Source organism: Vipera ursinii (assembly GCF_947247035.1).
Source record: "Vipera ursinii genome assembly, chromosome: 12".
NCBI classification, from domain to species: Eukaryota; Metazoa; Chordata; class Lepidosauria; order Squamata; family Viperidae; genus Vipera; species Vipera ursinii.
Genome location: NC_139525.1, coordinates 3,473,899 through 3,500,695, shown reverse-complemented (window position 1 = coordinate 3,500,695; position 26,797 = coordinate 3,473,899). Strand labels below are relative to the sequence as shown.

Below are 26,797 nucleotides of genomic sequence, written 5' to 3'. Positions count from 1 at the left end.
AGCTCAGAGAGAACTGGGGACTCCATAGACGCCATCCTCCTCCTCCTCCTCCTCCTCCTCCTCCTCCTCCTCCTCCTCCTCCTCCTCCTCCTCCATCATAATAAACCCCACTCCCTTCTAGGACTGATAATGTTACTTAGTTGGGCAATGAAACATCTCCAAGAAAACAACCAAGCTCAGAGAGAACTGGGGACTCCATAGACGCCATCCTCCTCCTCCTCCTCCTCCTCCTCCTCCTCCTCCTCCTCCTCCATCATAATAAACCCCACTCCCTTCTAGGACTGATAATGTTACTTAGTTGGGCAATGAAACATCTCCAAGAAAACAACCAAGCTCAGAGAGAACTGGGGACTCCATAGACACCATCCTCCTCCTCCTCCTCCTCCTCCTCCTCCTCCTCCTCCTCCTCCTCCATCATAATAAACCCCACTCCCTTCTAGGACTGATAATGTTACTTAGTTGGGCAATGAAACATCTCCAAGAAAACAACCAAGCTCAGAGAGAACTGGGGACTCCATAGACACCATCCTCCTCCTCCTCCTCCTCCTCCTCCTCCTCCTCCTCCTCCTCCTCCTCCATCATAATAAACCCCACTCCCTTCTAGGACTGATAATGTTACTTAGTTGGGCAATGAAACATCTCCAAGAAAACAACCAAGCTCAGAGAGAACTGGGGACTCCATAGACACCATCCTCCTCCTCCTCCTCCTCCTCCTCCTCCTCCTCCTCCATCATAATAAACCCCACTCCCTTCTAGGACTGATAATGTTACTTAGTTGGGCAATGAAACATCTCCAAGAAAACAACCAAGCTCAGAGAGAACTGGGGACTCCATAGACACCATCCTCCTCCTCCTCCTCCTCCTCCTCCTCTTCTCATAAAAAAAACAGCCTATTATTCTAATCTGGATGCTCTTGACTTTGATCGTCAACTGTGGCCAGAAAAAGAAGAATGATGCACAGCCCTGACCTTTCCTGATCCCGCCCGTTTGGACAGGATTGGCCGCTCATTCTGCCATTCTTCCCCATTTAGCAAAGCGGTAAACAAGGATGGGGAGAAGGAAACTGGATGACATTGTCTAGCAAATTGCAGATTGTTGAAAAGGTCAAAAATTGCAGAATGAGACTCTCCTGTAATTTACAGTTGCTTGGAGCTGTTCCCATTCTAATAACTCATTTGCGGGACAAGCCTAGCAACAGAACATTAAAGCCAACGTGTGAATCCATTTCCAAAGCTGGATTTTATATTCAGATTTTTATTTTTTTATTTTTTTTTCCTAACAAAGGAGGAGAAGGGATTGCCAATTTACCCTGCGTTTAATTTCAATTTCTCCCTCTGGTAAACATAAGAGCAAAGCTGGTTGTTGTTGTTTTTTCTTTGCTCCCCAGCTGTGGATCCAATAAATCCTATCAAAATTCAGAACTGGCAAATTCTCAAAATGCAACCTAAAGCATGAAAAGGCTTCCTGACTAATATCGTCTCCTGTTTTTTTGCGTTTTTGGAGAGTGAATTTCTAAGTCTTCCAAGGCACTCGGGAAAGGGAAAAAAAATGAAAAATCTGTTGCATGGCTCAGTTTGAAAGTTTTTCATCCTAGTTTTTGTTTTCTTCCACACCGGCTGTAATTAGATTAAACATCAAGAGTTTCTGATTGTTCCCCGAGGCTTAGACATAGTGTCTTGCTTATAATCATGGACCTGGGGGGGGGGGGGAATGGTAAGATTTTACTAGACTCACAAATCCAGACAGTGCTCAAAATTGCAACAGCTAAACAAACAGGGGAGAAAATCAAATTTTTCAGCACATTCTCTCATAAAGTTTGAGTCCTGAATCCAAAAAAGATTCAATCTGCCAATCCAGATTGCACCCTAGGTTTGTATGGGGCTGAAACCCGTTTATGATTCTTTATCTTCTCGTGCTTACATTATTTTCAATCTTATCAAAACACTGGAAAATTGATATAATTTATCAGAGCGGCCTCCTGCCATCTCCTAAGCACTTGAAAGTTAAAAACAAGTAGCAAAATAAGATGTTTTTTTTAACCCTTGTCTTTGTCTAATAGGATTGTTTTCATCTTCGTCATCTTGTAAACTAAAATGAGATTGTGCTTCTTAGCATCCGAGCTCAAATCCTGAAATTAGGTTATAGATGTGCATGGATTTATAAAAGAGCTTAGCTGTATATTTATTCTACATATATATATATACCATGAGGCAGTTCAGTTGCGATCTATGGAAACCGATTTTGTTCACAGCAAAATGGGACTTATTTCTTAAAATACAGTTAAACACAAGCTGGAAATATTGGCGAAGAGCAGAGCAAGGTATCTTGTATTTAAGTACCTTCAAAAAGCACAGAAGTGGGTCCTAAGAGATGTAACAACAACTTGGTCTCAACAGTTTAGAAGTAAGAGGCATTAGACTTAAACTAATCTGTTTAATGTACACTTAGAACCATTTAATTGAAGGCCTATCAAGGATGGGAGAGAAAATTGTTTTACCCAGTTGCAGGCATCTGTGCTACCTGAACTGAAAAATTGTTCACTTGGGATTCAAGTTTTTGTTTTTTTTAAAGAATTCAGTCTGTGCTAATATTTGCAAATGTGTTTTAGAGAAATGCCTGAATGTAGATGGGTGGTAGATTCGTGAAAACAATAATAAAAAAATGTGTTCTTAATACTAGTCGTTTACAAAAATGACCTGTAAGCAAAACTGAAAAAGGTGTTATGTCTGTTCGCTAGAGTGCAGCCTGATCATATATGACAGATTTGCAAAAACGAGAGACTGGAAAACAAATAATAAAAAAAAATCTAGGAGGTTACTACTGTATCACCATTCCTTGCAGCAACATGTTCCTTAAGTGGTACGTAAAGAAAGAGAAATTCCATCCAGGTAGTATCATGTGGAATGACCCAGTTTTTATTACAGGTAGTCCTCGCCTTACAACATTTGTTTAGTGACCATTCAAAGTTACAACGGCACTGGAAAAAGTGACGGGATGGTTTTTCACCCTTACGACCGCTGCAGCGTCCCCAGGGTCAAGTGATCGAAATTCAGATGCTTGGCAAGTGGCTCATATTTATGACGATCCCAGGGTCACGTGATTCCCCCTTTTGCGCCCTTCTGGCAAGCAGAGTCAATGGGGGAAGCCAGATTCACTTTACAGCCATATTACTAACTTAACAACAGTGGTGATTCACTTAAGGACGGTGGCAAGAGAGGTCCTAAAATGAGGCCAAACTCACTTAACAACCATCTCACTTAGCAACAGAAATTTTGGTTGTAAATTAAGGACTACCTGTATAGAAGTGGGCAGAAAGATTTCTGTTTCCTACATACCGTCCATAACATTATAAATTCAGTCCTATTCTCCCCCAGTACACTGAATTTATCAACATTTCTGCCATGTGCAGTGAAAAAGCAGCTGTTTCGTGCACCATTTCAAGAGAGGATGCGCTGATCTTCGAATCCATCCATCATATCCTTGGGTGAACCTCAGACAATTAGCCCCATTCTCCAACCCGACGCAAAAGTCCTCCTCGAAACCCTTGTTGGAATAACCCTCCCCCATTGAGAATCAGAAAGTAAACTCTTGATTTACATACAGTAATATCAGCCACACTCCGCTCTGGCTTCATTTCGATTCCATCTTCTGAGAAAGGAACTTACCCAATTGGACTTCAAGAAGACTCGTCTGATTCTCTACTGGATACAAAGGCTGAGGGGGTCTGTTGGTGACTAAAGCTGGAAGGAAAAGGGGAAGAGAAAAGAGGAAGGGGGAAATTAAAAGAACAATCTGGATCTGGAGACAATGAGTGTTGTGCAAAGGCTTGGATTTGCAGACCTGGGTTTTTTTTAAGACACCCATTTTTTAAGATGACCATTGGCAGCATTCTGCTAGCTTTGGAATTATATTGATTAAAAGCTCCCTTTATGACCTTGTAATCCCTCAGTTCAGGGTAGAGTCGGGGTGACTGAATGGAGCTGAGTGTTTACTGGCCAGATGACCTTCCTGATGCCTATGCGGAGTTCACAGCAATTATTTTTTTTTTGCGCCCTGAGAGAGAAAAACCTCTGCCACCACCTAGGATCGAACCCTCAACCTTTCAAGTGGGAAGCAACCGTCTTCCCCGCTAGGCCACCAAGCTGTTCCTTAGGAATTATATTGATGATGGCACCAAAAGCAACAACCAGAATCATACAATCCTATTTTATGCAAGTGGATCCTCAACACAGCTAACAATGATGAAATAGGTCAGTTCAACTGGAGGAAAAAAAACTCATGAGAGAGAGAGAGAGAGAGAGAGAGAGAGAGAGAGAGAGAGAGAGAGAGAGAGAGAGAGAGAGAGAGAGAGAGACAGAGACAGAGAGACAGAGAGAGGGAGAGAGAGGGGGGGAGGGAGAGAGAGAGAGAGAAAGAGAGAGAGAGGGAGGGAGAGAGAGGGGGGGAGGGAGAGAGGGAGGGAGAGAGAGAGAGAGAGAGAGAGAGAGAGAGGAAGGGAGAGAGAGAGAGAGAGAAAGAGAGAGAGAGAGAGACAGAGAGAGGGAGAGAGAGAGGGGGGAGGGAGAGGGAGAGAGAGAGAAAGAGAGAGAGAGGGAGGGAGAGAGAGGGGGGGCAGGGAGAGAGAGAGAGAGAGAGAGAGAAAGAGGGAGAGAGAGAGAGAGAGAGAGAGAGAGAGAGAGAGAGAGAGAGAGAGAGAGAGAGAGAGAGAGAGAATGAATATCCCAAAGGTGCTTTTTCCAAAAGGCAACTGGACTTTCCAAGAAAGAAAGTCCAGTTGCCTAGTGAAAAAAGCACCTTTGGTACGATCATATCCTGGATGATGGAAAGTCTTCATAGACGAGAAGGAGAAAGAAAGGGAAAGAGAAAGAGAAAGAGAGAAAGAGAAACAGAAAGAGAAAGAGAGAGAAAAAGAGAAACAGAAAGAGAGAGAGAAAGAGAAAGAGAGAGAAAGAGAGAGAAAGAGAAACAGAGAAGAGAAAGAAAGAGAAAGAAAGACAGAGAGAAACAGAAAGAGAAGAAAAAGAAAGAAAGAAAAAGAAAGAGAGAGAGGAGAGAGAACTTTTCTCAACTGCATTGTGTAGGTTCCTTCTAAGCCTCTCATTGCTTATACACACCATTGTATTCAAGCTACATGGGGGATTCTCTTTAGCAGCGTGTGGCAGCCACACACACCTCTTCCTAGCCAAAGATGGAACAACTGAAGCCAATGAAACATCAGGGCCACTAAATTACTTTTGGATTAGCTAGGAATAGAAAGTTGCTGGCAGGTGGGAAAAAAATAATAATCAATGCTTTTCACTAATGCACTTGGAATGCCATTAGTGGGAACAGGAAAGCCTGCCAATCATTGCGGAATCTCTACCGAGAATTTTTCCAAAGCGGCCGGGTGGATTCGTACACAAGTCTTAAAGTCTAATTCGCTTAAATAGACACCGATGATGGAAAGTGTAGAGATCAATTGCAAAGGATTCGCTGGCGTGATTTCAAATGGGCCTGGATCAGACAGAGAGCTCAGGGCAGTGTGTGGAACTTAGGAAGAGCCAAAATGTTCCTCATTGGCTGAAAACTATTATTTTCAACAGTTTGTGGAGGGTATGAGAAAGAGACCCACTCTCTCCAGTCCAGGTCTCATGGGACCCTCCTGGAGAACCAGGTCCAACAGGGAAGCAAGGAACGCCTCTCCATTTCCATCCTTTCAAGACCTTGATGAGGATTGTTCAGTCTCTCGACCAGGCTAAAACAGGGCTGAGAACTTTGGATGGGTAATCTATAGTTTGGCCTGTTTGTGGAACCCAACTGTTATTTTCATTTGTGCATGGGGCCATCTAGTCAAGACATTCCCATTGTGTGAAGAATGGGGGAACCATGAGACCAGAGACCAACTAAAGGAAGCCATTTTGATGCAGTGGTTAAGGTGCTGGCCAAGAAACCAGGAGACAGTGAGTTCTAGTCTCACTTAAGGCATGAAAGCCAGCTGGGTGACTTTGGGCCAATCACCAGGAAACTGGAAGTTCTAGTCCCGGCTTCGGCATGAAAACCCACTGAGTGACTTTGGACCAATCAACAGGAGACAGAATTCTAGTCCTGCCTCAGTCATAAAACCTGGCTGGGTGCCTTTGGGCCAATCATCAGGAGATGGTGAGTTCTAGTTCCGCTTTAGGCATGTTTGAGCATGTTTTATTAATGCAGCTGCTTCCTCTTTAACTAAGCTGGTTAAACATAATGAGGCTTGGCTCATTGCTCATGAAAACAGCCATGTTTCTTTCTCCCATTCAAGGCAAGAGACGATGCTTCCTTCAGCCATTTGTCTGAATAACTCTCCTGAAGATAAAATGCTCTCCAGAGGGGAACAATGCAAACCAACTAGATGAACTCCGTTTCAAAACTGACAGTGAGTTAGTCAGCTTAAAGTGGCTTCATCGTGAGCGAGAAATAAATGTAAGTATATGGTAGCATTGTTGCATATTTGAGTGATTTGATAATAATTTGGCATGCCGGAGATTGAGCTGCCTTCCCTGCAGTAGCACAGCAATATCAACCTGACAAAATGATTACGCCGGCATCTGACATTTGATAGAGCCCAAATAAAGTCGCTGTAACACAGCCCTGTCAGAGGATAAATGTGTTCGGCTTTGAAAATAAACATCTCACACTCTTTTTCTATAAAATGCTTCAGCATTCAGCTGGGAGCGAGGGAGACCTCATTATCCCGTGACAAAGTTCGCTTCCATTTGAAATTATTTATTCAAGGAGCAAATCCATCATTTGTCTGCAACAACCTGAGAACAGAGCGATTCCCGGCGTCCGATTCACAGCTTGGGCACCTCGTGCTAATGTGGCATCAAATTCACAGGGCTGTTCCTTTGCCTTGGGGAGAGCAGTTGGCGGGGGCCAACTTTTTGAACAACAAAGAAAAAAAGAGTACAGAGAAGAGCAACAAAGTGTCCTGGTTCCGACAGATGAAACTCTTCAAAGAACGTTGAGACATTGTTTTCCTTAAAGAATCTTTATTTGAGAAGCATAGCATCGGCACTAACATACTCAAAGCCAAATCTGAGATCCCCTCCCCTGAGCACATAGCATCAAAGCACAATTCCCTCCTCCAGTTAACAGTCATAAATCACATTCTCCAGTTAATTTGAAATACAGGCTTTCCCTCCAGTTCTCCAACCTGCCATTTCTTATCATCTCTTATTTTAAAAAAAAAACTTGATTCTCACACTACTGCAGTATTGTCGTGTCTAACCAACTCCATATACACTCCCCCCCTCATCCCCCCACCCCGTACCATCTAATTCTAACTCTAAGAGTAAAACATAAGAAGGAAAATGGCTGCATCTCCATATGTTGTCAAAGCAAGAACATCTGATGTTAGCAGCATTGACACAAAGATGATCAGGGGACTGGAAGCTAAAACATATAAGGAGCGGTAGCTGGAATTGGGAATGTCTAGTTTAATGAAGAGAAGGATGAGGGGGGACATGACAGTAGTGTTCCAGTATCTCAGGGGTTGCCGCCCAAAAGGGGGAGTCATGCTATTCTCCAAAGCACCTGAAGGCACGACAAGAAGCAACGGATGGAAACTAACCAAGGAGAGAAGCAACCTAGAACTAAAGAGAAATTTCCCGACAGTGAGAACAATTAACCAGTGGAACAACTTGCCTCCAGAAGCTGTGAAGGCTCCAACACTGGAAGATTTTAAGAAGAGACTGGATAGACATTTGTCTGAAATGGTATAGGGCAGTGATGGCGAACCTTTTAGAGACCGAGTGCCCAAACTGCAACCCAAAACCCACTTATGTATCGTCGGGTGCCGGGTAGGCATGGCCCATTGGGTGGGTGTGGCCATTTAGGTGGGCATGGCTGCTGTGATAACGGCAGACTGGGTGGGACTAAAAAGTTCAAAAGCTCACTGCAACCCTGAGCTACAATCCCATATTCTTATATAACTAGTTGTAGATCCATTGTAGTAGTTTGCTTCCACTTCCTCTTATTCCCTAAAGCAGACATGTCAAACACAAGGCCCGGGGGCCAGATCCGGCCCGCGAAGTGGTTTCATGCGGCCTGCGAAGCCATCCTGGAAACAGTGAGGGAATGGCCCCCACTGCCTTGGCCCTGGTCCAGAGACCCTCCTTCTGCCAGAGACCCTCAGACCTGTCCCACTCCTGCCCAGGCCCACATAGGCACCCTTGATGCAAACAATGTAGAGCTGGCCACGCCCACCCAGTAGGCCATATGCACTCTAGCCACGCCCACCCAGTAGGCCACGCCCACCCAGGCCATACCCACCTGGCCCCCTGAGGACAACTGCAATGCTGATGCGGCCCTCAATGAAATTGAGTTTGACACCCCTGCCCTAAAGGATGGGAAGTGAACTTCAGAAAATCAACACAATTAGGAGGTTCAGGGGTTCAAAACTGAGACCCTTTACACACACACACACACACCTGGATCTTTGCCGCTGCTGAACGTCATTCGAGATTTCTGTTCATTTCTAGCCATTCCACACTCTGAAGTTTATTAGCAGTACATTTGGATAAATGCCACTGTAGCTGTGAAGCTGATCCTACCAGCATACCTCTTTGCGTTTTCCAGGTGTGTTGTGCAGGATCAGAAACACAGGGTTGAAACCTGATAAGAGATATCACTTCTACACTGTATTTGCCTGTTATCTGCTCAGCTTAAGCAACACAGCATGAAACCCACTTTTATAATCCCATACAAAAGTCAGATTAATCACTCCCACTGGCACTTGAACAGAAGTCTCACCAGGTTTAAGACTTCAGAGTAATTCTTTGTACCCTTCAGACCACAGGAAGGAAAAGAAGAGGGGGGAGGGGAGGAGAAAACTGATTTGCAGAAAAACAAGAAAATCCTTCTCTTTCCTAAACACTCACAACTCAAAATTAAACAAGCTTCTTATGCACCGTTTAGATTAACCCTTCGGAGAACGTAATGCAGAGACGAGAATGGAAATGGACTTGTTTTTACAAAGCCCGCTTACTTTTGTACATTCCAGTTCAGCCAGAAATGGATGAAAAGGTGCATCAAAATTAGAGGTCTCCAGCCTTGTCAACTTTAAGACTTGTGGACTTCAAATCCCAGAATTCCCCAGCCAACCACGTTGTGACAAGGTTGGAGACCTCTGATCAACGTGATAAATATGTGCCAGTGGGTGCATGTTCTTCTGGATCTTTAAGATTTTAGATGGAAAACTTGTAGCCCACCCAGATGATGCTGGACCACCCCCATTTTTTCCTGGATTGCAATCTTAAAGCGTCTTGATCGTCTTCAGTTGGAAAAACATCATGGGAAGTTTCCTTAATGTTGAAATGTCCCAGGTCCATTTTGAGCACCTTCGTGCATTTCTCCAGGAAATGTGTGGACAAAAGCGGTCACAGGACGTTAGAGGCAGGGCGCTCCAAATACCACCGTGGAGGATTTTCAGATGACTGCAGAAATGTCACAAAGTCAGGACAGGGTTAAGAAGGAAACCTTGAGTGAAATATGCTTGTCAGATTCACCCATCTTGATGCCACATTAAGAAACGGGAATGGTGAATCTGTCAAGTTCAATTTTTCTTCTTGTGGCTATGTCACATTTGGTTTGTGGAACTTGTATATCTATATCTATATCTATATATCTATATCTATATCTATATGTATATATGTATATATGTATATATGTATATATGTATATATGTATATATGTATATATATGTATTTCTCATGCTAAAATGTGTATGTACATGAGTTTGCATTTCCCCCAGGATATTACAGTTAGAAGGAGCACCCCTCATCTGAGTCAAACCACTGGATCCATTCTGGATCATTAGTTCAATCCAATTAGAGATGAAATTGATTTGAAAATAAATTTTTAAAAAGCCTTCAGAGGCATCCAATTTGATTGACAATTTGATCTGAACCATCAATCTGGCTTTGGAAACGGTGATTTGACTCGGAGTCAATCAAATTGCCTTTGAATTGATTCTCCATCCCTAAAGCATCGGCACACAATTTCTCTATTTATTTATTTATTTACTTGCAAATATATATATATTTATATATATATAAATATATATAAATATATATATAACAGACTCATGAAGATCCTTCTTAATAAACCTGCCTCCAAATTTTACAAGACAGTTGGTCAATGATAGAGAAATAGGGAGTCAGTCAGACAGACATAGGCACCCTTTGAAACAAATAAGTTTTCAGCCCTCGATTTGAAAATGCAAACATTCAAGCCTTTGCCTTCAGACGCAAACAAATTTATCCTCAAATTGTGACGTGTTCCTCAAGTAATCCGAAGAGCAGGAAGCAAATCATATAAAATGCTATTTCCATTTCAGCTTGGGGCAAAAGTCTGCTTAGAGCACCATAGCAGATCTTTCCTTCTTCGGCGTTGTATAATTTCTCGTGGTGTCAGAGCTACTGTAATCAAAGCTCACACAGACACGGCTTCTGCTTCCAAATTCAAACTGCCTCTCTCACTAGATTGGATAAATTATGAGGCTAGAAAACAGATCTCGGGGATAAAGAGGAGAGAAAAATAGGAGGGAAAATATTCCATTGGTCCCATTGTGGTCCAAAGAAATGACAGTTTTTTCCCCTGTAAGCAACCACGTCTATAACATGGACCAACAGAAAGATTCTCTTCTTGCGATTTAAGAGTTCACAAATTTTGGGGCTGCAGAGCTGGTGGCTTTGAACAGCATTCTTTCTGCCCCAGTCAAGACACATCAAAACTATTCCAAGCCATGTCCATAGAGATTCTTAGTCATCCAGGTCATGGTTATCCCAAAGATGCTTTTTTCAAAAGGCAGCTGGGCTTCATTTTTCCTTGAAGATGTTTCGCTTCTCATCCAGTTCTGAAGAAGCACTTTGGGATATTCCCAGGCATTATTTCATGGCTGAGGTAAAATATATGCTCGCCATTCCGCTCTAAAAGCTATAATTGCAACAAAAACCTCTCCAGCAGTTCACATCTGTTTTTTTTTCTCCTGCACCCCAGAGGTTTAAATTATGCTCCACTTAGGAGATTCATCCAAGGAAGTAGCTACATGTCCAACTACTCCAGTCCCAGGTTGCTGCTGGTTTGCTTAACACTCAGCCCCAAGTTTGTTATTACCATGAATGATGGCTGTGATGGATCCCACTCGCAGGCCTCGCTGGAGAATTTCTTGAGTGGAAGTTGCATTTTTTCCAGCTTGCAACCCAAAGAATGTTGCATTCTGGAGCACCTTAGCTCAGCAGAAAGGTCAGTCTGGGAAGACCCATTTCTCTGAAAGACAGCTTGCTTGCCACAACTCGCTTGCCCTGAAAAATTCACTCTCTGAAATGTGCTGGATGAGCACACACTCAGCTGAAGAGGGATTAAAGCAGGGATGTCCAACCTAGGCAACTTTAAGACCTGTGGACGTCAACTCCCAAAATTCCAGTTTTCTAGCACTGATGATGTTACCTAGTTGGGTCATGAAATGTCTGCAAGAAAACAACCAAGCTCAGAGAGCTGTAGGGATCCAACAGTCCTCCTCTCTCCTCCCCTCCCCTCCCCTCCCCTCCTCTTCCTCCTCCTCTCTCTCTTCTAGCACTGAAGTTGTTATCTAGTTGGTTCATGAAACATCTGCAAGAAAACAACCAAGCTCAAAGAGCACCAAGGACCCCACAGTTATTGTTGTTGTCGTCCTCCTCCTCCTCCTCCTCTTCCTCCTCCTCCTCCTCCTCCTCTACCCCCACTTCCTTCTAGCCCTGAAGATGTTACCTAGTCGGGTCATGAAATGTCTGCAAGAAAACAACCAAGCTCATAGAGCACCAAGGACCCGATAGTCCTCCTCCTCCTTCTCCTCTCCACACACCCCACTTTCTTCTAGCACTGATGACGTTACCCAGTCAGGTCATGAAACATCTGCAAGAAAACAACCCAGCTCAGAGAGCACCAAGGATCCCTCATTTCAATCCTGAGCTACAAATATTCTCCTTATTGATTTTTTTTTAAATTAGGGGGGGGGAAAGATCTCCCCTTAAGCATACTCGTAAGGTTATGACTTTCAACAAGATATGGCAATGATGATGAAGAAGAAGGTGTGATAGATTCCCGATCAACGTTGCATGGCCCCAACCTCCTGGCCCAAGAAATGGTGATCTACATCCTTTTCCCTGACATCTTTTTGTCAGTCCTGCTCAGGCTGAAGACAGACAGCATCTATTTGTATAAATTACAGCTTTTGCTTCTGAAGGATTGCAAAAATATATAGTGCCAAGTTTAAGTCTCGAACCATTAATATAGTTAAAATATGCCATCTGCATTTTTCCCCACAGTGAGTGGTTCCAAAGCTATCATCAATCAAAACTAAATACACTAAATATACAATTTAAACAGAATAGGAAGAGGAATATGGTTCCCTATATCACCTGTCATTGCATCAAATGTCTCTATTTGTCAACAGAGGCAAGAACACAAGGCGTTCAAGGTCTCCGATACGCGTGATTCGTAAATGAATTTCTTCTCACTTTTTGACCTCACTGGCATTACTGTTCCCTAAGCTATGGGAATGTTGGAAAAAATGACGAAAAGTCACTATCTATCTATCTATATCTATATCTATATCTATATCTATATCTATATCTATATCTATATCTATATCTATCTATATATATCTATATATCTATATATCTAAATAATAAACCTTTATTGTCAAAGTACAACATGTGTACATTGAGATTAGCTGAGCCTCCCCCTGTGCTCTCTCCCCCCAACACACAGTGACAACAAACCCTCCATCCCACCACACTATGTGAACCAACTACACCACACACCGGCCTCCCAAGTCAACTCTGCATAAGATTACATCCCATTCAAAAGCCTAACAGCCCACGGATAAAAGCTATTCTTCAGCCTGTTGGTACGGCTGGCTATATATATCTATATCTATCTATCTATCTATCTATCTATCTATCTATCTATCTATCTATCTATCTATCTATCTATCTATCTATCTATATTTCCAGGAGATCGTGAGTTGGAGTCCCACTTTGGGCACCAAGTCAGTTGAGTGACCTTGAGGAACTATGGCCCTTTTATGACCTATGGACTTTAACTCCCAGAATTCCTGTGCCTGGGTCACTTTCTCTCAACGCTATAGGAAGAAGCCTATGGGCAATCACTTCTGGGAAGAAAAAAAAAAAACCTTCCTAAGACAACTGCAGGGATTTATCTAAGCAGTCTCTGAGAAATGGACATGACTGAAAGTGGGGGGGAAGTGTGCAAACGTATAATAATGTCTGGTGGATGCTTACAGAATAACAGTTGGAAGGGACCTTGGAGGTCTTTTAGTCCAAACCCCTGCTCAAGCAGGAGATCCCAGACCATTCTGGACAAATGGCTGTCCAATCTCATTGTAAAAATCTCCAGTATTGGAGCATCCACAGCTTCTGGAGGCAACCTAGCTCCACTCCTTGGTTGTTCTCACTGTCAGTAAATTCCTCCTTAGTTCTAGGTTGCTTCTCTCCTTGATTAATTTCCATCCATTGCTTCTTGTCCTGCCTTCAGGTGCTCTGGAAAATAGCGTGACTCCCCTGTTCCTCGTGGCAGCTGCTCTAAACTTGGATGACTGCTATCATGTCCCCGCTTAATCTATGAGATGGTCAAGTCAAAGTGGGACTCTTAAAATGAAGCCAGAGAAGAGTAATGCCAGTGTAGCTCTCCCTCTCTCTGCAGTCTGTGGAACGCTCTCTCACGAATGAAGGTGAACAGATGGGTCCAAGGATAATGTTGCAGGATCCAATCTGGGTTGGTCACCGGGACCAGAGGTTTAGTCTTCCAAGCTTCTGGATTTGTGCTGGAGCCCATCCCCAGGGAACTAGCCTGGCAAAATCTCGGAAGACAAGGCCTCTAGTCCTGGTGACCAATCCAGATTGGATCCTTAATCTCTCTCTTTTTTTTCTACTTTTTCTCTCTCTTCCTTTCTCTCTTTCTCTCTCCCTCTGTCTCTCTTTTTCCCTTTCTTTTTCTTTCTTTCTCTCTCTTTCTCTCCATCTCTCTCTCCCTCTCTCTCTATCTGTCTCTCATTTTCTTTTTCTTTATCTCTCTTTCTCTCCATCTCTCTCTCACTCCCTTTCTCTCTCCTCTGTCTCTCTTTTTCTCTTTCTCTCTCTCTTTCTCTCTCTTTCTCTCCCTCTCTCTCTTTCCTTCTCTCTTTTTCTCTCTTTCTCCCTCTCTCTTTTTTCTCTTTCTTTTTTCTCTCTCTCTTTCTCTCTCTCCCTCTGCCTTTCTCTTTCTCTCTCTCTGCCTGTCTCTCACACTGTCAATGTTACCTAGTTTATCAGTATTATATTACGCCATAACTACTAGCGATATAGTTGTGTATTAGTCATGCTCTGTTTTGCCAGGGAGCTGCCCATTTTCTGTTCCAATGGATGCATTTCCGAAAAAACGATTCCACCTTCTGAAAAAAACCCACCCCACCCCACATCCCAGTTCCTTCCACCATCTGGATCTTCTCTGCATCAAGACCTCCACTAGCCTCACGTGTCGGGGAAAACAACTTTGCAAGCAGATTTCTGCTTCTGACGAAGCAGGCCGGATTATCCGGTCCCAATGGTTAGATTAAAAGAGCCTCATTTAGCAAAGTCAGGGATGCAGCAGCAAAGCCACAGGTTTGTGAAGCAGTGCTGAATTTGCCAAGTGGAGGGCAAGAACTTCCGCTTCCCAAACTGCACCAGATGGTTGAAAAAGAAGAGAAGAGAAGAGAAGAGAGGGGGGGGAGAGAGAGAGAGAAAGCCAATCAACAACTGTTTCCAAAATCATATCTCTATACTTGGATCAACAAGGAGAGGGGTGTGGGGGGGAAACTTTTCCTCCCATCTCCCTGCCTCAGCGTTTATCGGCAAGCAGCCTGGGTCTTGAAGCATGAAACCCAATTGTCTTTGCTTGGATAGACATTGGAGAAATTAATTATAACCAGACCGCACACGTGGTCTGTATGTCTGGGGTCTCTCCCTCAACCCTAAGCAGAATCTGTTCTTCAGTGCTGAATCTCTCAGCCCTGAAGTCGTCCCAGAGGCACTTGAGGCTGTAAGCATCCCTCTATGGGGTTTCTTTTTCCCCCCAATCTCATCAGCATTTCGGTGACCATGTGGCTCTGAACTGGGTGGGTGGAGAATGAAAGCTAAGAGGAGAATCGATATATTCGCCTCCCTCTGGACTTACTCACTGCAAAACGTGTCTAATGTTGTAGACACTGCGCAATAAATGGGAAAGACTATTGCATGCTTGCAGACTGTAATGGGACGTGTGGATGACCTTGGGGAACAGATGGAAGAAAGGCTGCCTAGGAAACAATCAGTGAAGAGAGGCAGGAATCCTCGGAGGAGAAAAGTTAGGAAGGACCTACCCTTATTGATCAGATGGTCCAAAGAGTGGGGGGAGAGCCAAAAGGCAGATTATCAATGTAACGAATTAATCAGCAGAGCCATCCGTTCCATCGGATTGTCTTCTCAAATGTTCATAAACAGCCACGCACAATTCTACAATCCAAAGGTAGCTCAGGCCTGAGACATTATTAACATGTATGACTTATTAATGAATATTTATGAATTTTATCGTCAACAGAGGAGGGAGAAAGGGATTTCTGACACTCCTGGAGAAAATAAGGACCATTCCTATTATCCTGATCCTTTTCAAACTCAATTCTCCTTCCTGGCTTTTCAAGGAACCTGGTCATCTCTCTGTTTGGTGATGAGGTATTGTCACGATCCAGTGCCTGGCTGCTTCTGCCACAAGCCCACAATGACACCAAAACCCCAGCCCCAGCCCCTCCACCCACGCAAGGACACCATTGGATAAATTCCGGGACCAAGTGCTTGCATCCCAACAAATGTAGCTGCTCGCTAGGTTGCAGTGTTGGCCCTCACGTCTTTTGCCTTTTGTAATGGATCCTGACTGAGCAGGCAAGCATTGGGATCAATTCAGAAAAGAAGAAGCAGGAGGAGGTGGAGGAGGAGGAGGAGGAAGAAGAAAAAGGCAGTAAAATACAGATAGTCCTCGAGTTACGACAGTTCGTTTAGTTCAAAGTTACAACGGGACTGGGAAAAGTGGCTTATAACCATTTTTCACACTTACAACCGCTGCGGCATCCCCAGGGTCATGTGATCAGAATTCGGACGCTTGGTAACATATTTATGACGGTTGCAGCATCCTGGGGTTACGTGATCCCATTTTGTGACCTTATGACAAGCTAAGTCAGTGGGGAAAGCCAGATGCAGTTAACTGTATCGGGGTCCCCAACCCCAAGTCCGTGGACCAGTACCGGGTGGCGGCATGCACAAACAAGCAAAGCCCCATCCACGAGATGCAGGCAGCGCATAAAACCACAAAACCACGCCCCTTGTGTTCCACGGAAAAACCTTTCTCCACGGAATCGGTCCCTTGGTGCCCAAAAGGTTGGGGATCTCTGAACTATATTGCTAACTTCACAACTGCAGCGATTCCCTTAACAACCGTGGCAAGAAAATAGTAAAATGGGGCAAAACTCCCTTAAAAAAACTGTCTTGCTTAACAACAGAAAACTAGGTCTTAAAGTCGAGGACAACTGCTAAAAGCACTGACAGACAAAACGGAAGCGAGCACGGCTTTGAAAAAAACAAAGATGATCTTGACTGAGAGTCTTTTGGAGAAAATATTTCAATCCACTCAAACGGCCACTGAGTTCGCTCGGTTATCCGAAGGCACATAGGAGAAGTAACAGACACACACCCCTTCCCAAAAATAACTCCCTGGGTCCCAGCACGCATCAGGGCAGTTCGGTGGAAATAGAGCACAACATCATGTCTCTGCCTTCATTAATTTCACAACCTTCACGAGGGACAGCAAAAAAGCACGCTGTCCATTCTTGGCAACCATCAGAGCCTATTATTGAGGATGGATGCCAGTTCTGAGTTTATTTGGTGACAATCCATTTTCAAATTAACCTTCTTTTTTTTGTTACCATTTTTCAGCAAAGACCGCTGACACAGCCTCGCCCGGTTTTGCAGAGGGCTGGGTGAACTTGGCTGATTTTGTAAGGAAAGCTAAGCAGGGGTGGAACCGGTTCACTTTTGGGTGGGAGACCACTGAGAAGTGCCAGGGTTTCTAGGCTAGGCTGGGAAGTCGGAGAAGAAGGCAGCAACGGGAATTCCTCCTGGACTACAGAGAAGAAAACTATGGGGATCTAGTTCATGTACTTCATCTACTATCGTTTTACAAAGCCTTAGTAAGACCGCACTTGGAATACTGCATCCGGTTTTGGTTGCCACAATATGAAAAAGATGTTGAGACTCTGGGAAGAGTGCAGAGAAGAGCAACAAAGATGGTTAGGGGACTGGAGGCTAAAACATATAAGGAATGGTTGCTGGAATTGGGTGTGTCTAGTCTTATGAAGAGAAGGACCAGAGGTGACATGATAGCAGCGTTCCAATATCTCAGGGGCTGCCCTAAAGAAGAGGCAGTCAAGCTATTCTCCAAAGCGCCTGAAGGCAAAAGAAGAAGCAATGGATGGAAACTAATCAAGGAGAGAAGCAACCTGGAACTAAGGAGAAACTTCCCGACAGTGAGAACAATTAACCAGTGGAACAACCTGCCTCCAGAAGCTGTGAATGCTGCAACACTGGAAGATTTTAAGAAGAGACTGGAAAGCCATTTGTCTGAAATGGTACAGGGTCTCTTGCTTGAGCAAAAGATTGGACTAGAAGATGTTCCAACTCAATTAGGACTAGATGACCTCCAAGGTCCCTTCCAACTTTATTATTATTATTATTATTAATTATTCTATGTTCTATCTTCTAAATGACTCGGTTTGACTTAAAGGAATATTTTCCTGCCTTAAAGAGAACTTCCCAATGTCCGCTTCAGATACAATCTGTTGGCCTATTAGGTAGACCAGATCAGGAATCATCTCCAGCAGAAGACTAAAACTACTTTTACTGAGATTGACTATAATAACAAAATCTTGCAAGTCTGATTTTACCACCCCACCCCACCCCACCATTTTTATACCCACGTGAATTAGGAAGGTGTCTATCTGATCTGCTTCCGCGTGCTTTCTGCTTGTTTTGGAGTTAAACTAAATTTTTATTCTCATTTGGTAATAGTCCTTCTCTGCTTTTTTGTCATCTTCTTTAGTTGCCGCACAACCACAGCATAGAGGTTTTTCTGCCGTTTGCCTCCCGAATCGTCCTCAATGACATAGTCTTCCTAACCCGTCCTTTTTAATACCTTTTTGATAATAGGGTAAGACAGCTTCATTCTCTCAGCCCTTTTGGTAACCATGCTGTTGTAAGTTTCAATCTCTGCTCTTTTTTTCATTAGAGTTCTGCAATCCGGTGGTTTAATTATGTTTTAAGGGTGGCGAGAAACCATCCTTTGATTGCTGATTTCTAGCATCATCCCCTCTGAGGTTTTTTGTTTTTCCCCCCCAGATAAGACACAATATGTAGATGTTTGGCAGAAATCATGTTCTCAAAATAAAGAAAGCAACACATCTCAACCACAAAAGATAAGAAAGCCACAAATCTTGACCATCTCAACAACAGGATTAGTGTTTCTAGGAGATTGTTGGGATAATCCACTGCTATCTAAGGGAAGCAGATTCTACCTGGGACTCAAAAAGGGTGAATGGCGGTTAGTCACCGGGAGCTGCATCATCAGGCAAAGTGGCCCTCGAAGCTGTTGGGGAGGAACTTGAAAATTTCTAAGCCTGAACTTTGCCAACTGTGGCAACTCACCATCCCTCAACGATGACTTTGTTTCTCCTTACCAGGAATGGATGGATGGAAAGATTTGCAGGGAGGGGAAAAAAAGAAAAAAAAAGACTTGGCCATTGAAACAAAGAGCCGTGGTGGTGCAGTGGTTAGAATGCAGTATTGCAGGCTAACTCTGCCCACTGCCAGGAGTTCGATCCCAACCGGCTCAGAGTGGACTCAGCCTTCCGTCCTTCTGAGGTTGGTAAAAGGAGGACCCCGATTGTTGGGGGCAAGAGGCTGACTCTGTAAAACGCTTAGAGAGGGCGGTAAACCACTGTGAAGCGGTATACAAGTCTATCTGCTGTTGCAACAGTCTGTTTGGCAGTCTGGTGGCGATGGATGAAGAAACGAGAAAGAGAACCGGGAATAGGATCAGCTTTAATTTAGAGAAAAAAATGTTTATTTTCGAATTCGGGGTACCCAACAAACAAAGGCCTGTCCCTCTAGATTTTTATGGGTTTATATTATCATTTAGGGTGGAAAGAAGCATTTAAACAGTAATGGGATATGCTCCACTCTTGTAGTTTGAGGGCTGCTCCCTCAAGGACATCCCAGTGATAAAGACCCAAACCAGAGAGGAGCAATTGAAAGGAATGTGTTGTTTTTCCAAGGGAAAGTAAAGAGAGACGTTTGTTGAAAACAACAACAGCAGCCACCAAGGAACCAAGATAAAAGGAAGTGGATGAGAGTGAAGTGTGAAGCAGAGTACAAGGTTGGACTCATTAAACAGATATATTTTTCCTTAGGCCTGATTCACTGGAAGAGGAGAGAGATGTATCTTTTCCCCTTTTGTTTACATTCACTTCACTAAACTTTTATTAACAATTTCTTTCAACATCTCAAGTCCTTTCTACTCTGTGTATGGAAAATAGTTCCTTCCTCCCTCCCTCCCTCCCTCCCTCCCTCCCTCCCTCCCTTCCTTCCTTCCTTCCTTCTTTCTTTCTTTTTTCCTCCCTCTTTCTCTCCTTCCCTCCTTCCCTCCCTCTTTCCCCTCCCTCCTTCCTTCCTTCCTTTCCCTTCCCCTTCCTTTTCTTTCCCTTCCCCTTCCTCCTTCCTTTTCTTCCTTCCCTTCCTTCCCCTTCCTGCCCTCCTTTCACTTTCCTTCCCTTCCTCATTTCCCTTCCTTCCCCTTCCCCCTTCCTTCCTTCCTTCCTTCCTTCCTTCCTTCCTTCTTTCTTTCTTTTTTTCCTCCCTCTTTCTCTCCTTCCCTCCTTCCCTCCCTCCTTCCCCTTCCTCCTTTCTTCCTTCCTTCCTTTCCCTTCCCCTTCCTTTCCTTCCCCTTCCCCTTCCTCCTTCCTTCCTTCCCCTTCCCCCTTCCCCCTTCCCCCTTCCTTCCTTCCTTCCTTCCTTCCTTCCTTCTTTCTTTTTTTCCTCCCTTTCTCTCCTTCCCTCCTTCCCTCCCTCCTTCCCCTTCCTCCTTCCTTCCTTCGTTCCCCTTCCCCTTCCCCTTCCTTTTCTTCCCCTTCCCCTTCCTCCTTCCTTCCTTCCCTACCTTCCCCTTCCTGCCCTCCTTTCACTTTCCTTCCCTTCCTCATTTCCCTTCCTTCCCCTTCCCCCTTCCTTCCTTCCTTCCTTCCTTCCTTCCTTCCTCCTTCTTGTCTCCTCTTCTCCTTCCTTCCTTCCTCCCACCTTCTTGTCTCTTCCTTCCTTCCTTCCTTCCTTCCTTCCTTCCTTCCTTCCTTCCTTCCTTCCTTCCTTCCTTCCTTCCTTCCTTATTAGGACTTGTTTTATTATGGCTTGTTGGATCCAGAGACCCTGTGTTTCAAACGCTTCTCCCCTTTCTCCCTCCCCTGCCATTTCAAAGGCTTACAAATCTTGGTGTTTACTTACTTATTTTTAAGTGGATCTCATCCTTCTCTCTTTTTCCTAAAAGCCCTTTACCAGGACACGGATCGCTAAATTCAACACGGTAGCCTCTTTCCATCTATCTGTACTACATGTAGCTGTCCAAGTTAACACCTCTTAAAACATGCTTTGGGCATTGCAACAAATGGGCTATATTTTTTTTCCCTATAGTAGTTGTGGTGACTTTTAACACTTGTTTTTTTCAGTGTGATGCTTAGGGGAAGAAAAAAAAAATCAAAGGAGTGATTATGAAAGGTTTTTTTCTTCCTCCAGGTTGGATAACATCTTTAGCTTTTTGTCCAATACGAAGTAAAGCCTATTTGCAAGGTTTGACATATGATCTCCAAAGCAAATTGTTTATCAGAATTAGACATCGGAGAGCGATATATATATATATTTTTTATCCTTGGCCAAATCCTCTCCGACAGGCATTCATGATAAGAAGAACTTAATCCTGATGCCAGAGAAAAAGCTGGCTGTAACAGGTTGGCAAAAAGAAAAATCCAATTTGTGGATCGGAAAATATATGTTTTGTTCCTTTTAAAAGATTTCATTTACTGATTCATCTATTCTCTTCTGCCTGGACACGTGCCTTCTTCGGTGCTGTAGTTTCAGCTTTGCCCAAATATTTGAAATATTTCACTGAAATGTGAAAAATATCCCTGTAGAACTGGCAATCCAGAACAACACAAGCTGTGGCTTCTGTGGTACCAATATCATAGAGGCAGTATCAGCCTTCACAGGGAATCTTCCTATCCTTTTCTCCCAGGATATAAACACATTAAACCCAGCTAATGATTAAGTCTCCTAAGTTTGAATTTGGGAACTGTGATATAATATAAATACGCGGGGTCCTTGGTGCTCTTCGAGCTTGGCTGTTTTCTTGCAGTGGACTGATGATATTACCTAGTTGGGTAAGGAAACCTCTGCAAGAAAACTTCCGCAAGAAAACAACCAAGCTCGGAGAGCACCAAGGACCCCTTATTTCAACCCAGAGCTGCAAATATCCTCCTTTATTGATTTAAATAGGAGGATAGGTTAGGCACTAAAATGTGGTTGTTTGCAATTACAAGAGAGCGTAGCAATTTCTGTTTGGTCTTCTGAATCTAAAATCCTTTGCCTTAGTATTGAACTAGCTGCATCTGACTGTAAGGTTACGAGTTCTTCAGCACACAATCACCTTGATTTTGGGAATGGTGTTTCTATCTAACATGACCGGAATTGACTGCCAGCACCATATTTAGAAGCCATTAATTTCACAATTTAATTACGCCCGGGCTACATCAACCTCACTTAGCCAAGAGAAGGCACTTCACAAAAGGCAAACTCACCAACTTACTTTTTTTTCCCCTGCATGTAATTCAGGGCAAGCAAACTCTCCCCAGAAACTACCCTAAAATGTAATAACTAAACATCAAATCCACAGGCAGAGAGAGAGAGAGAGAGAGAGAGAGAGAGAGAGAGAGAGAGAGAGAGAGAGGGAGGGAGGGAGGGAGGGAGGGAGGGAGAGAGAGAGAGAGAGAGAGAGAGAGAAAGAGAGAGAGAGAGAGAGAGAGAGAGAAAGAGAGAGAGAGAGAGAGAAAGAGAGAGAGAGAGAAAGAAAGAGAGAAAGAGAAAGAGAGAGAGAGAGAAAGAGAGAGAGAGAGAGAGAGAGAGAAAGAGAGAGAGAGAGAGAGAAAGAAAGAGAGAAAGAGAAAGAGAGAGAGAGAGAGAGAGAAAGAGAGAGAGAGAGAGAGAGAAAGAGAGAGAGAGAGAGATGATTAATGGCCCAGCCATCTGAAGCGGGACACGGTGTACGTGCCACATTTTGGCGTAAAACCATCCACTTCCATGAACTTTTCTATAAATCAAGCTCATTCATAAGAACCGCATATTAACACCAGCCCCATAAAGCAAGTTTTCTCGCTGAATCTGGGAATCAGAATATGGTTAACCTAAAGACAAGTTACTAGCTTCAGTGGAAACTGAGGCTAGGTAAAGGAGCAGGCAGGTTTTACTGAACCCAGGCAGGGCTCGCTCAAAACGGCATTTGCTAGCTTGGGGGAAATACAAGTCAGGAAAATTATGTTGTTGGATCCCTTCAATATGCAGAGCATGGAAACATTGTTATTAAAGAGGGGGCTTTTCTGGTTAACAAGGAAACTATTATAAAAAGGCAGGACAAGAAGCAATGGATCAAGAAGAGATTCAACCTCTAGAACTAAGGAGGAACTTCCTGACGGTGAGAACAATTCATCAGTGGAACGGCTTGCCTCCAGAAGTTGTGGGTGCTTCATCACTGGACGTTTTTAAGAAGATAAGAGATCGGACAACCACTTGTCCAGAGTGATATAGGGCTTACTGCCTGAACAGGGTTGGATTAGAAGATCTTCAAGGTCCCTTCCAACTCTGTTGTTCCAATGTCCTGTTAAGTTCTCCCCATACTTAAAATGGCCTGATTGTATAAAGAAGCAATGGGATGAGTAGTAGAGGGCAGTCACAATTAAGGCAGTCTGCAGAAGTGAGGAACTAGTCTGGGGTTGCAGAGGGAGAGACTCTTTCCCAAAGGGCAAAGTGACTGTGGGGCATGGAATGTCTGGTGGTCAGGTGTAGGGAAAAGAATTCAGTCCCGGGTCGATAGAGATGCTCTGAACCAGCCAGACAGCCTCGTCTCTCCCCAAAAAACCCTGAGCAACTGCCCCCTGAACTTTTATTCACCTCCTTTTTCTGAATACCAAATACAACATTACATAAACCCCATCAATCTCAAAAAAATAGGATACATAGTGATAATTGGATACGTAGTGAGAACTTCTCAGGTGCCTATGAGATCATTACAAAAACAAGATACTAACAGATATATGTGAAAGCTCTATCATAGCATTTCCCAAACCTCCCACATGCCGTCCTGTGCGAACCAGGAGAGTGTGCTCATCACTGTAACTCACGTAGAGGCCGATAAGAAACGTTTGGGAAAGCTGAAGGTTGGGAGGCCAAAAACTGGCCATTCCCACAGTCAGGGAGAGGATAAGGTTGGACCATCCCTAGCAGCTCACAGTGTTTATCTATAGTTATGAAGATAATTGCTTTAGTCTGGCAAGATTCTGACTGTAGGTGAGCAACAACAATAATATTTTTTTTAAAAAAAAAACTACTCAGAAGTAAGTCCAGATGTCATTCTGGGTTCTTTGAGCCTGACAGTAGGGTCTAGTCAAAAAGTCAAGTCTACAACAGAATGATTGAAGTGTGCATAAATGATCAAAGTATTTGAATGTCCAGACATTGTTGAATAAGCAAACTGATTGTCAAAATAAGAATGAACAAAGCCAGGCCCGACAGATGAGAGGCCAAGGCTGAACAGGAATCCAGAAATTCAGAATCCAGGAATACTCACTCACACTGATGATGTTACCTAGTAGGGTCATGAAATGTCTGCAAGAAAACCACCAAGTTCAGAGTCCATAGTCAACCCTAAGCTACAAATATTCTTTCCCATTGTTAAGTCCTGTGACTCATCAAACAGGAGTAAATCAGTAAATCAGGACCCCACAGTCTTCCTCCTTCTCCTCCTCCTCCTTTCCACACACCCCACTTTCTTCTAGCATTGATGTTGTTACCTAGTTGGGTCATGAAATGTCTGCAAGAAAAGCACCAAGTTCAGAGTCCATAGGTCAACCTTGAGCTACAAATATTCTCTCCTATTGTTAAGTCCTATGACTCATGTTATATGTCCCTTACCATCGGCTGGCTTGTCCAATAAATCATGGCTATACATGGCTTAGCACAATGTGAAACCAGTCCATATCTTTTTACTCTTTGAGGGAAGCTTTTCCTGTCTGAATGAAATCTCCATGCAGAGAAAAAGAATATATCAAAATGACCAAGAAATAAGTAAAACTCAGCTAGAAACATTATCCCATGGAGTTGGCTAACTACCTTAAATGACAGAGAATCCAAGTGGGATGTTAAAGCAGCTAAATCCGTTTATTTCCTGGATAGGGGTAAGCGCAATCACATATTCTTTATTAGTCTATATGTATGTTATATTAGCACACCATAACTTGATTTAATCTGTGACTCTAATGTATTCCAAATCCATTAATGGGGACAGTGTGGGAGAAACACGTGCTGGAATAAATTCTGCCAAAACAGACTAAGTGAGACAAAATCACCAAGCTCAACAGATTTTGTAACTAAGGTCGCTATCTAATTTCTTGGAACAGAGATTATACACAATATTCATTATTTTTAGATATTATAAACACCAGCTGTTCTGGTGGAAATAAGTATATGCAAACATGCATGCTCAGAAAAAAAAGATACTGTATCGTATTTAGACAACTGTTTTGAAACATCACTGATAATTCTTAATCATATCTTCAGGGTTAGGAGGAGAAAATGTATTTACAAGCCTTGCCTTATTGAACTTGATTAGATTTGATCCTGGGTGAATGTTATTGATTGTTTTCGTTCTAATTTGGTCTTGCAGAGACATGACGTAACCAGAACTAATTGGCTGTGTGATTTGATATTATCATCTTCCTGCCTGACCTATGTTATCCTAGATTAGACAATAGGTTGAATGTCCATAGGTTGAATCATGGCAACTGAACTAAACATTGTTAATCTGAGATGTTTCATTGCTCAAAGTTTGGTCCAGTTGCCATGATTCAACTTACAGACCCCTTTGGCTTCAACGACATATTGCAAGCCAAACGTCTTCAAAGAAAAAACAAGAAAGAAAACGTCTTCAAAGAAAAAACAAGAAAGAAAACGTCTTCAAAGAAAAACAGTTGCCTCTTGAAAAAGCACTTTTGGCACAACCTTGAACTGGATGACTGATAATCTCCATAGCCATTCCTTGATATTGTTTCCTGCTTCACTGTGTGTCTGGTGTTAACCCCTGCTTATCTAGAGGTTGGTTGGTGGCTAGTCTTTTTGTCTCCTTCTTAGCTTATTTTTTTAATTGTCTCTGGCTGGTCCAAAAGTGCAGATTGACCTCCATAGACATTGAGCAATAAATCAGTTTAACTGAAGCTTAATGTGTGATCCTATCATCAACCCAGGTATGTTTGTGGAAAGATGCACAGTAACATTTCAGAATTCTAACCTTCAAATTACAGCAGTATTTGCAACTTTCCAAACTCTTACGATATTAAAAAATGTATATGAGCAACAAATATGTAGCAGGACCATCTAAACCACCCTACAGGCATCAAAGGGATGAGTTTGAGAATATCACTGCTTGCCAGCCCTGATTTATGAATGCTGTTTTGCTAATGGGAATAAAGGCATTATCTCAAGCATGGAGGATAAGGCTCATAACACAGTACTGTGCAGTTTGTACTTTTAAGAATATTTCACCATCAAGCTACCTTGTAAGTTCCTTAAAACTGCATCAACAAGCTAAAATATTTTGGATTTTTTTTAAAGAAAAAAATTATATTACTTTCCAATTATGCATATCTAGTTATTCCTTTGCCGTGTGGGAAGTTAACTGCTTTCACACTTTTAATATATGCTTCTATCTTCTCAACTTTAAAGTAACACTGTTTTTTTTAAAAAAATGTTTTTGAGGGCACCTTGCAATTTTTTTTCTTCTCCAAAAGCACCATCTAAACACAGCACCAACTGTAGAACCACAAAAATCTGGATGATCAGAAGGTCCATTGCAACGTAAGAGAGTCTTCACTTTCATAAGGCCAACACATCTGACACTGAAACAGTGGTAAAGGGATCCCATGTTCCACTCTGGAAGGTAGTCCAGAGTCAGAAGACACTTTGAGCAGAACTTCCAAAAATGACTTAAAGTCTGGACAGGAAGAGGAATTCTTTCAGATAGACCTCTGTTTCTCAACCTTGGCAACTTGAAGATGCTTGAACTTCAATTGGGACTTCAATTCCCAGAACTCCCATGCTGGCTGGGGAATTCTGGGAGATGAAGTCCAGACATCTTCAAGTTGCCACGGGTGAGAAACATTGAGATGGACACCTGAAGTTGGAAGAAATCATATCGTCTAAACACCTGCTTGGAGCAGGATCTACTAGTTCAGGTTGTTGGCATGAAACAGTTAATACTCAGAATAACTTTCCAAACTGCTACAGTTCCAATCCATTAGAACCACAGTGCGATATGCAGACTAAGGAAATAGATAGTTAACCAGATAAAGTAGGATGTAATGTAATAGATT

At 43.1% G+C, this 26,797-nt stretch overlaps 1 protein-coding gene across 1 annotated transcript in view; it reads right to left on the bottom strand.

Moving 5' to 3' along the window:
• IL1RAPL2 (interleukin 1 receptor accessory protein like 2) overlaps nt 1-26,797 on the bottom strand; it is a gene marked incomplete at its 3' end in the record, with an annotated part of 258,654 nt that overhangs the window by 58,655 nt on the left and 173,202 nt on the right. The window contains exon 6 of the mRNA XM_083372225.1: nt 3,666-3,740. Coding sequence (XP_083228351.1) covers nt 3,666-3,740 — 75 coding nt within the window. The remainder of the gene's footprint in view (nt 1-3,665; nt 3,741-26,797) is intronic.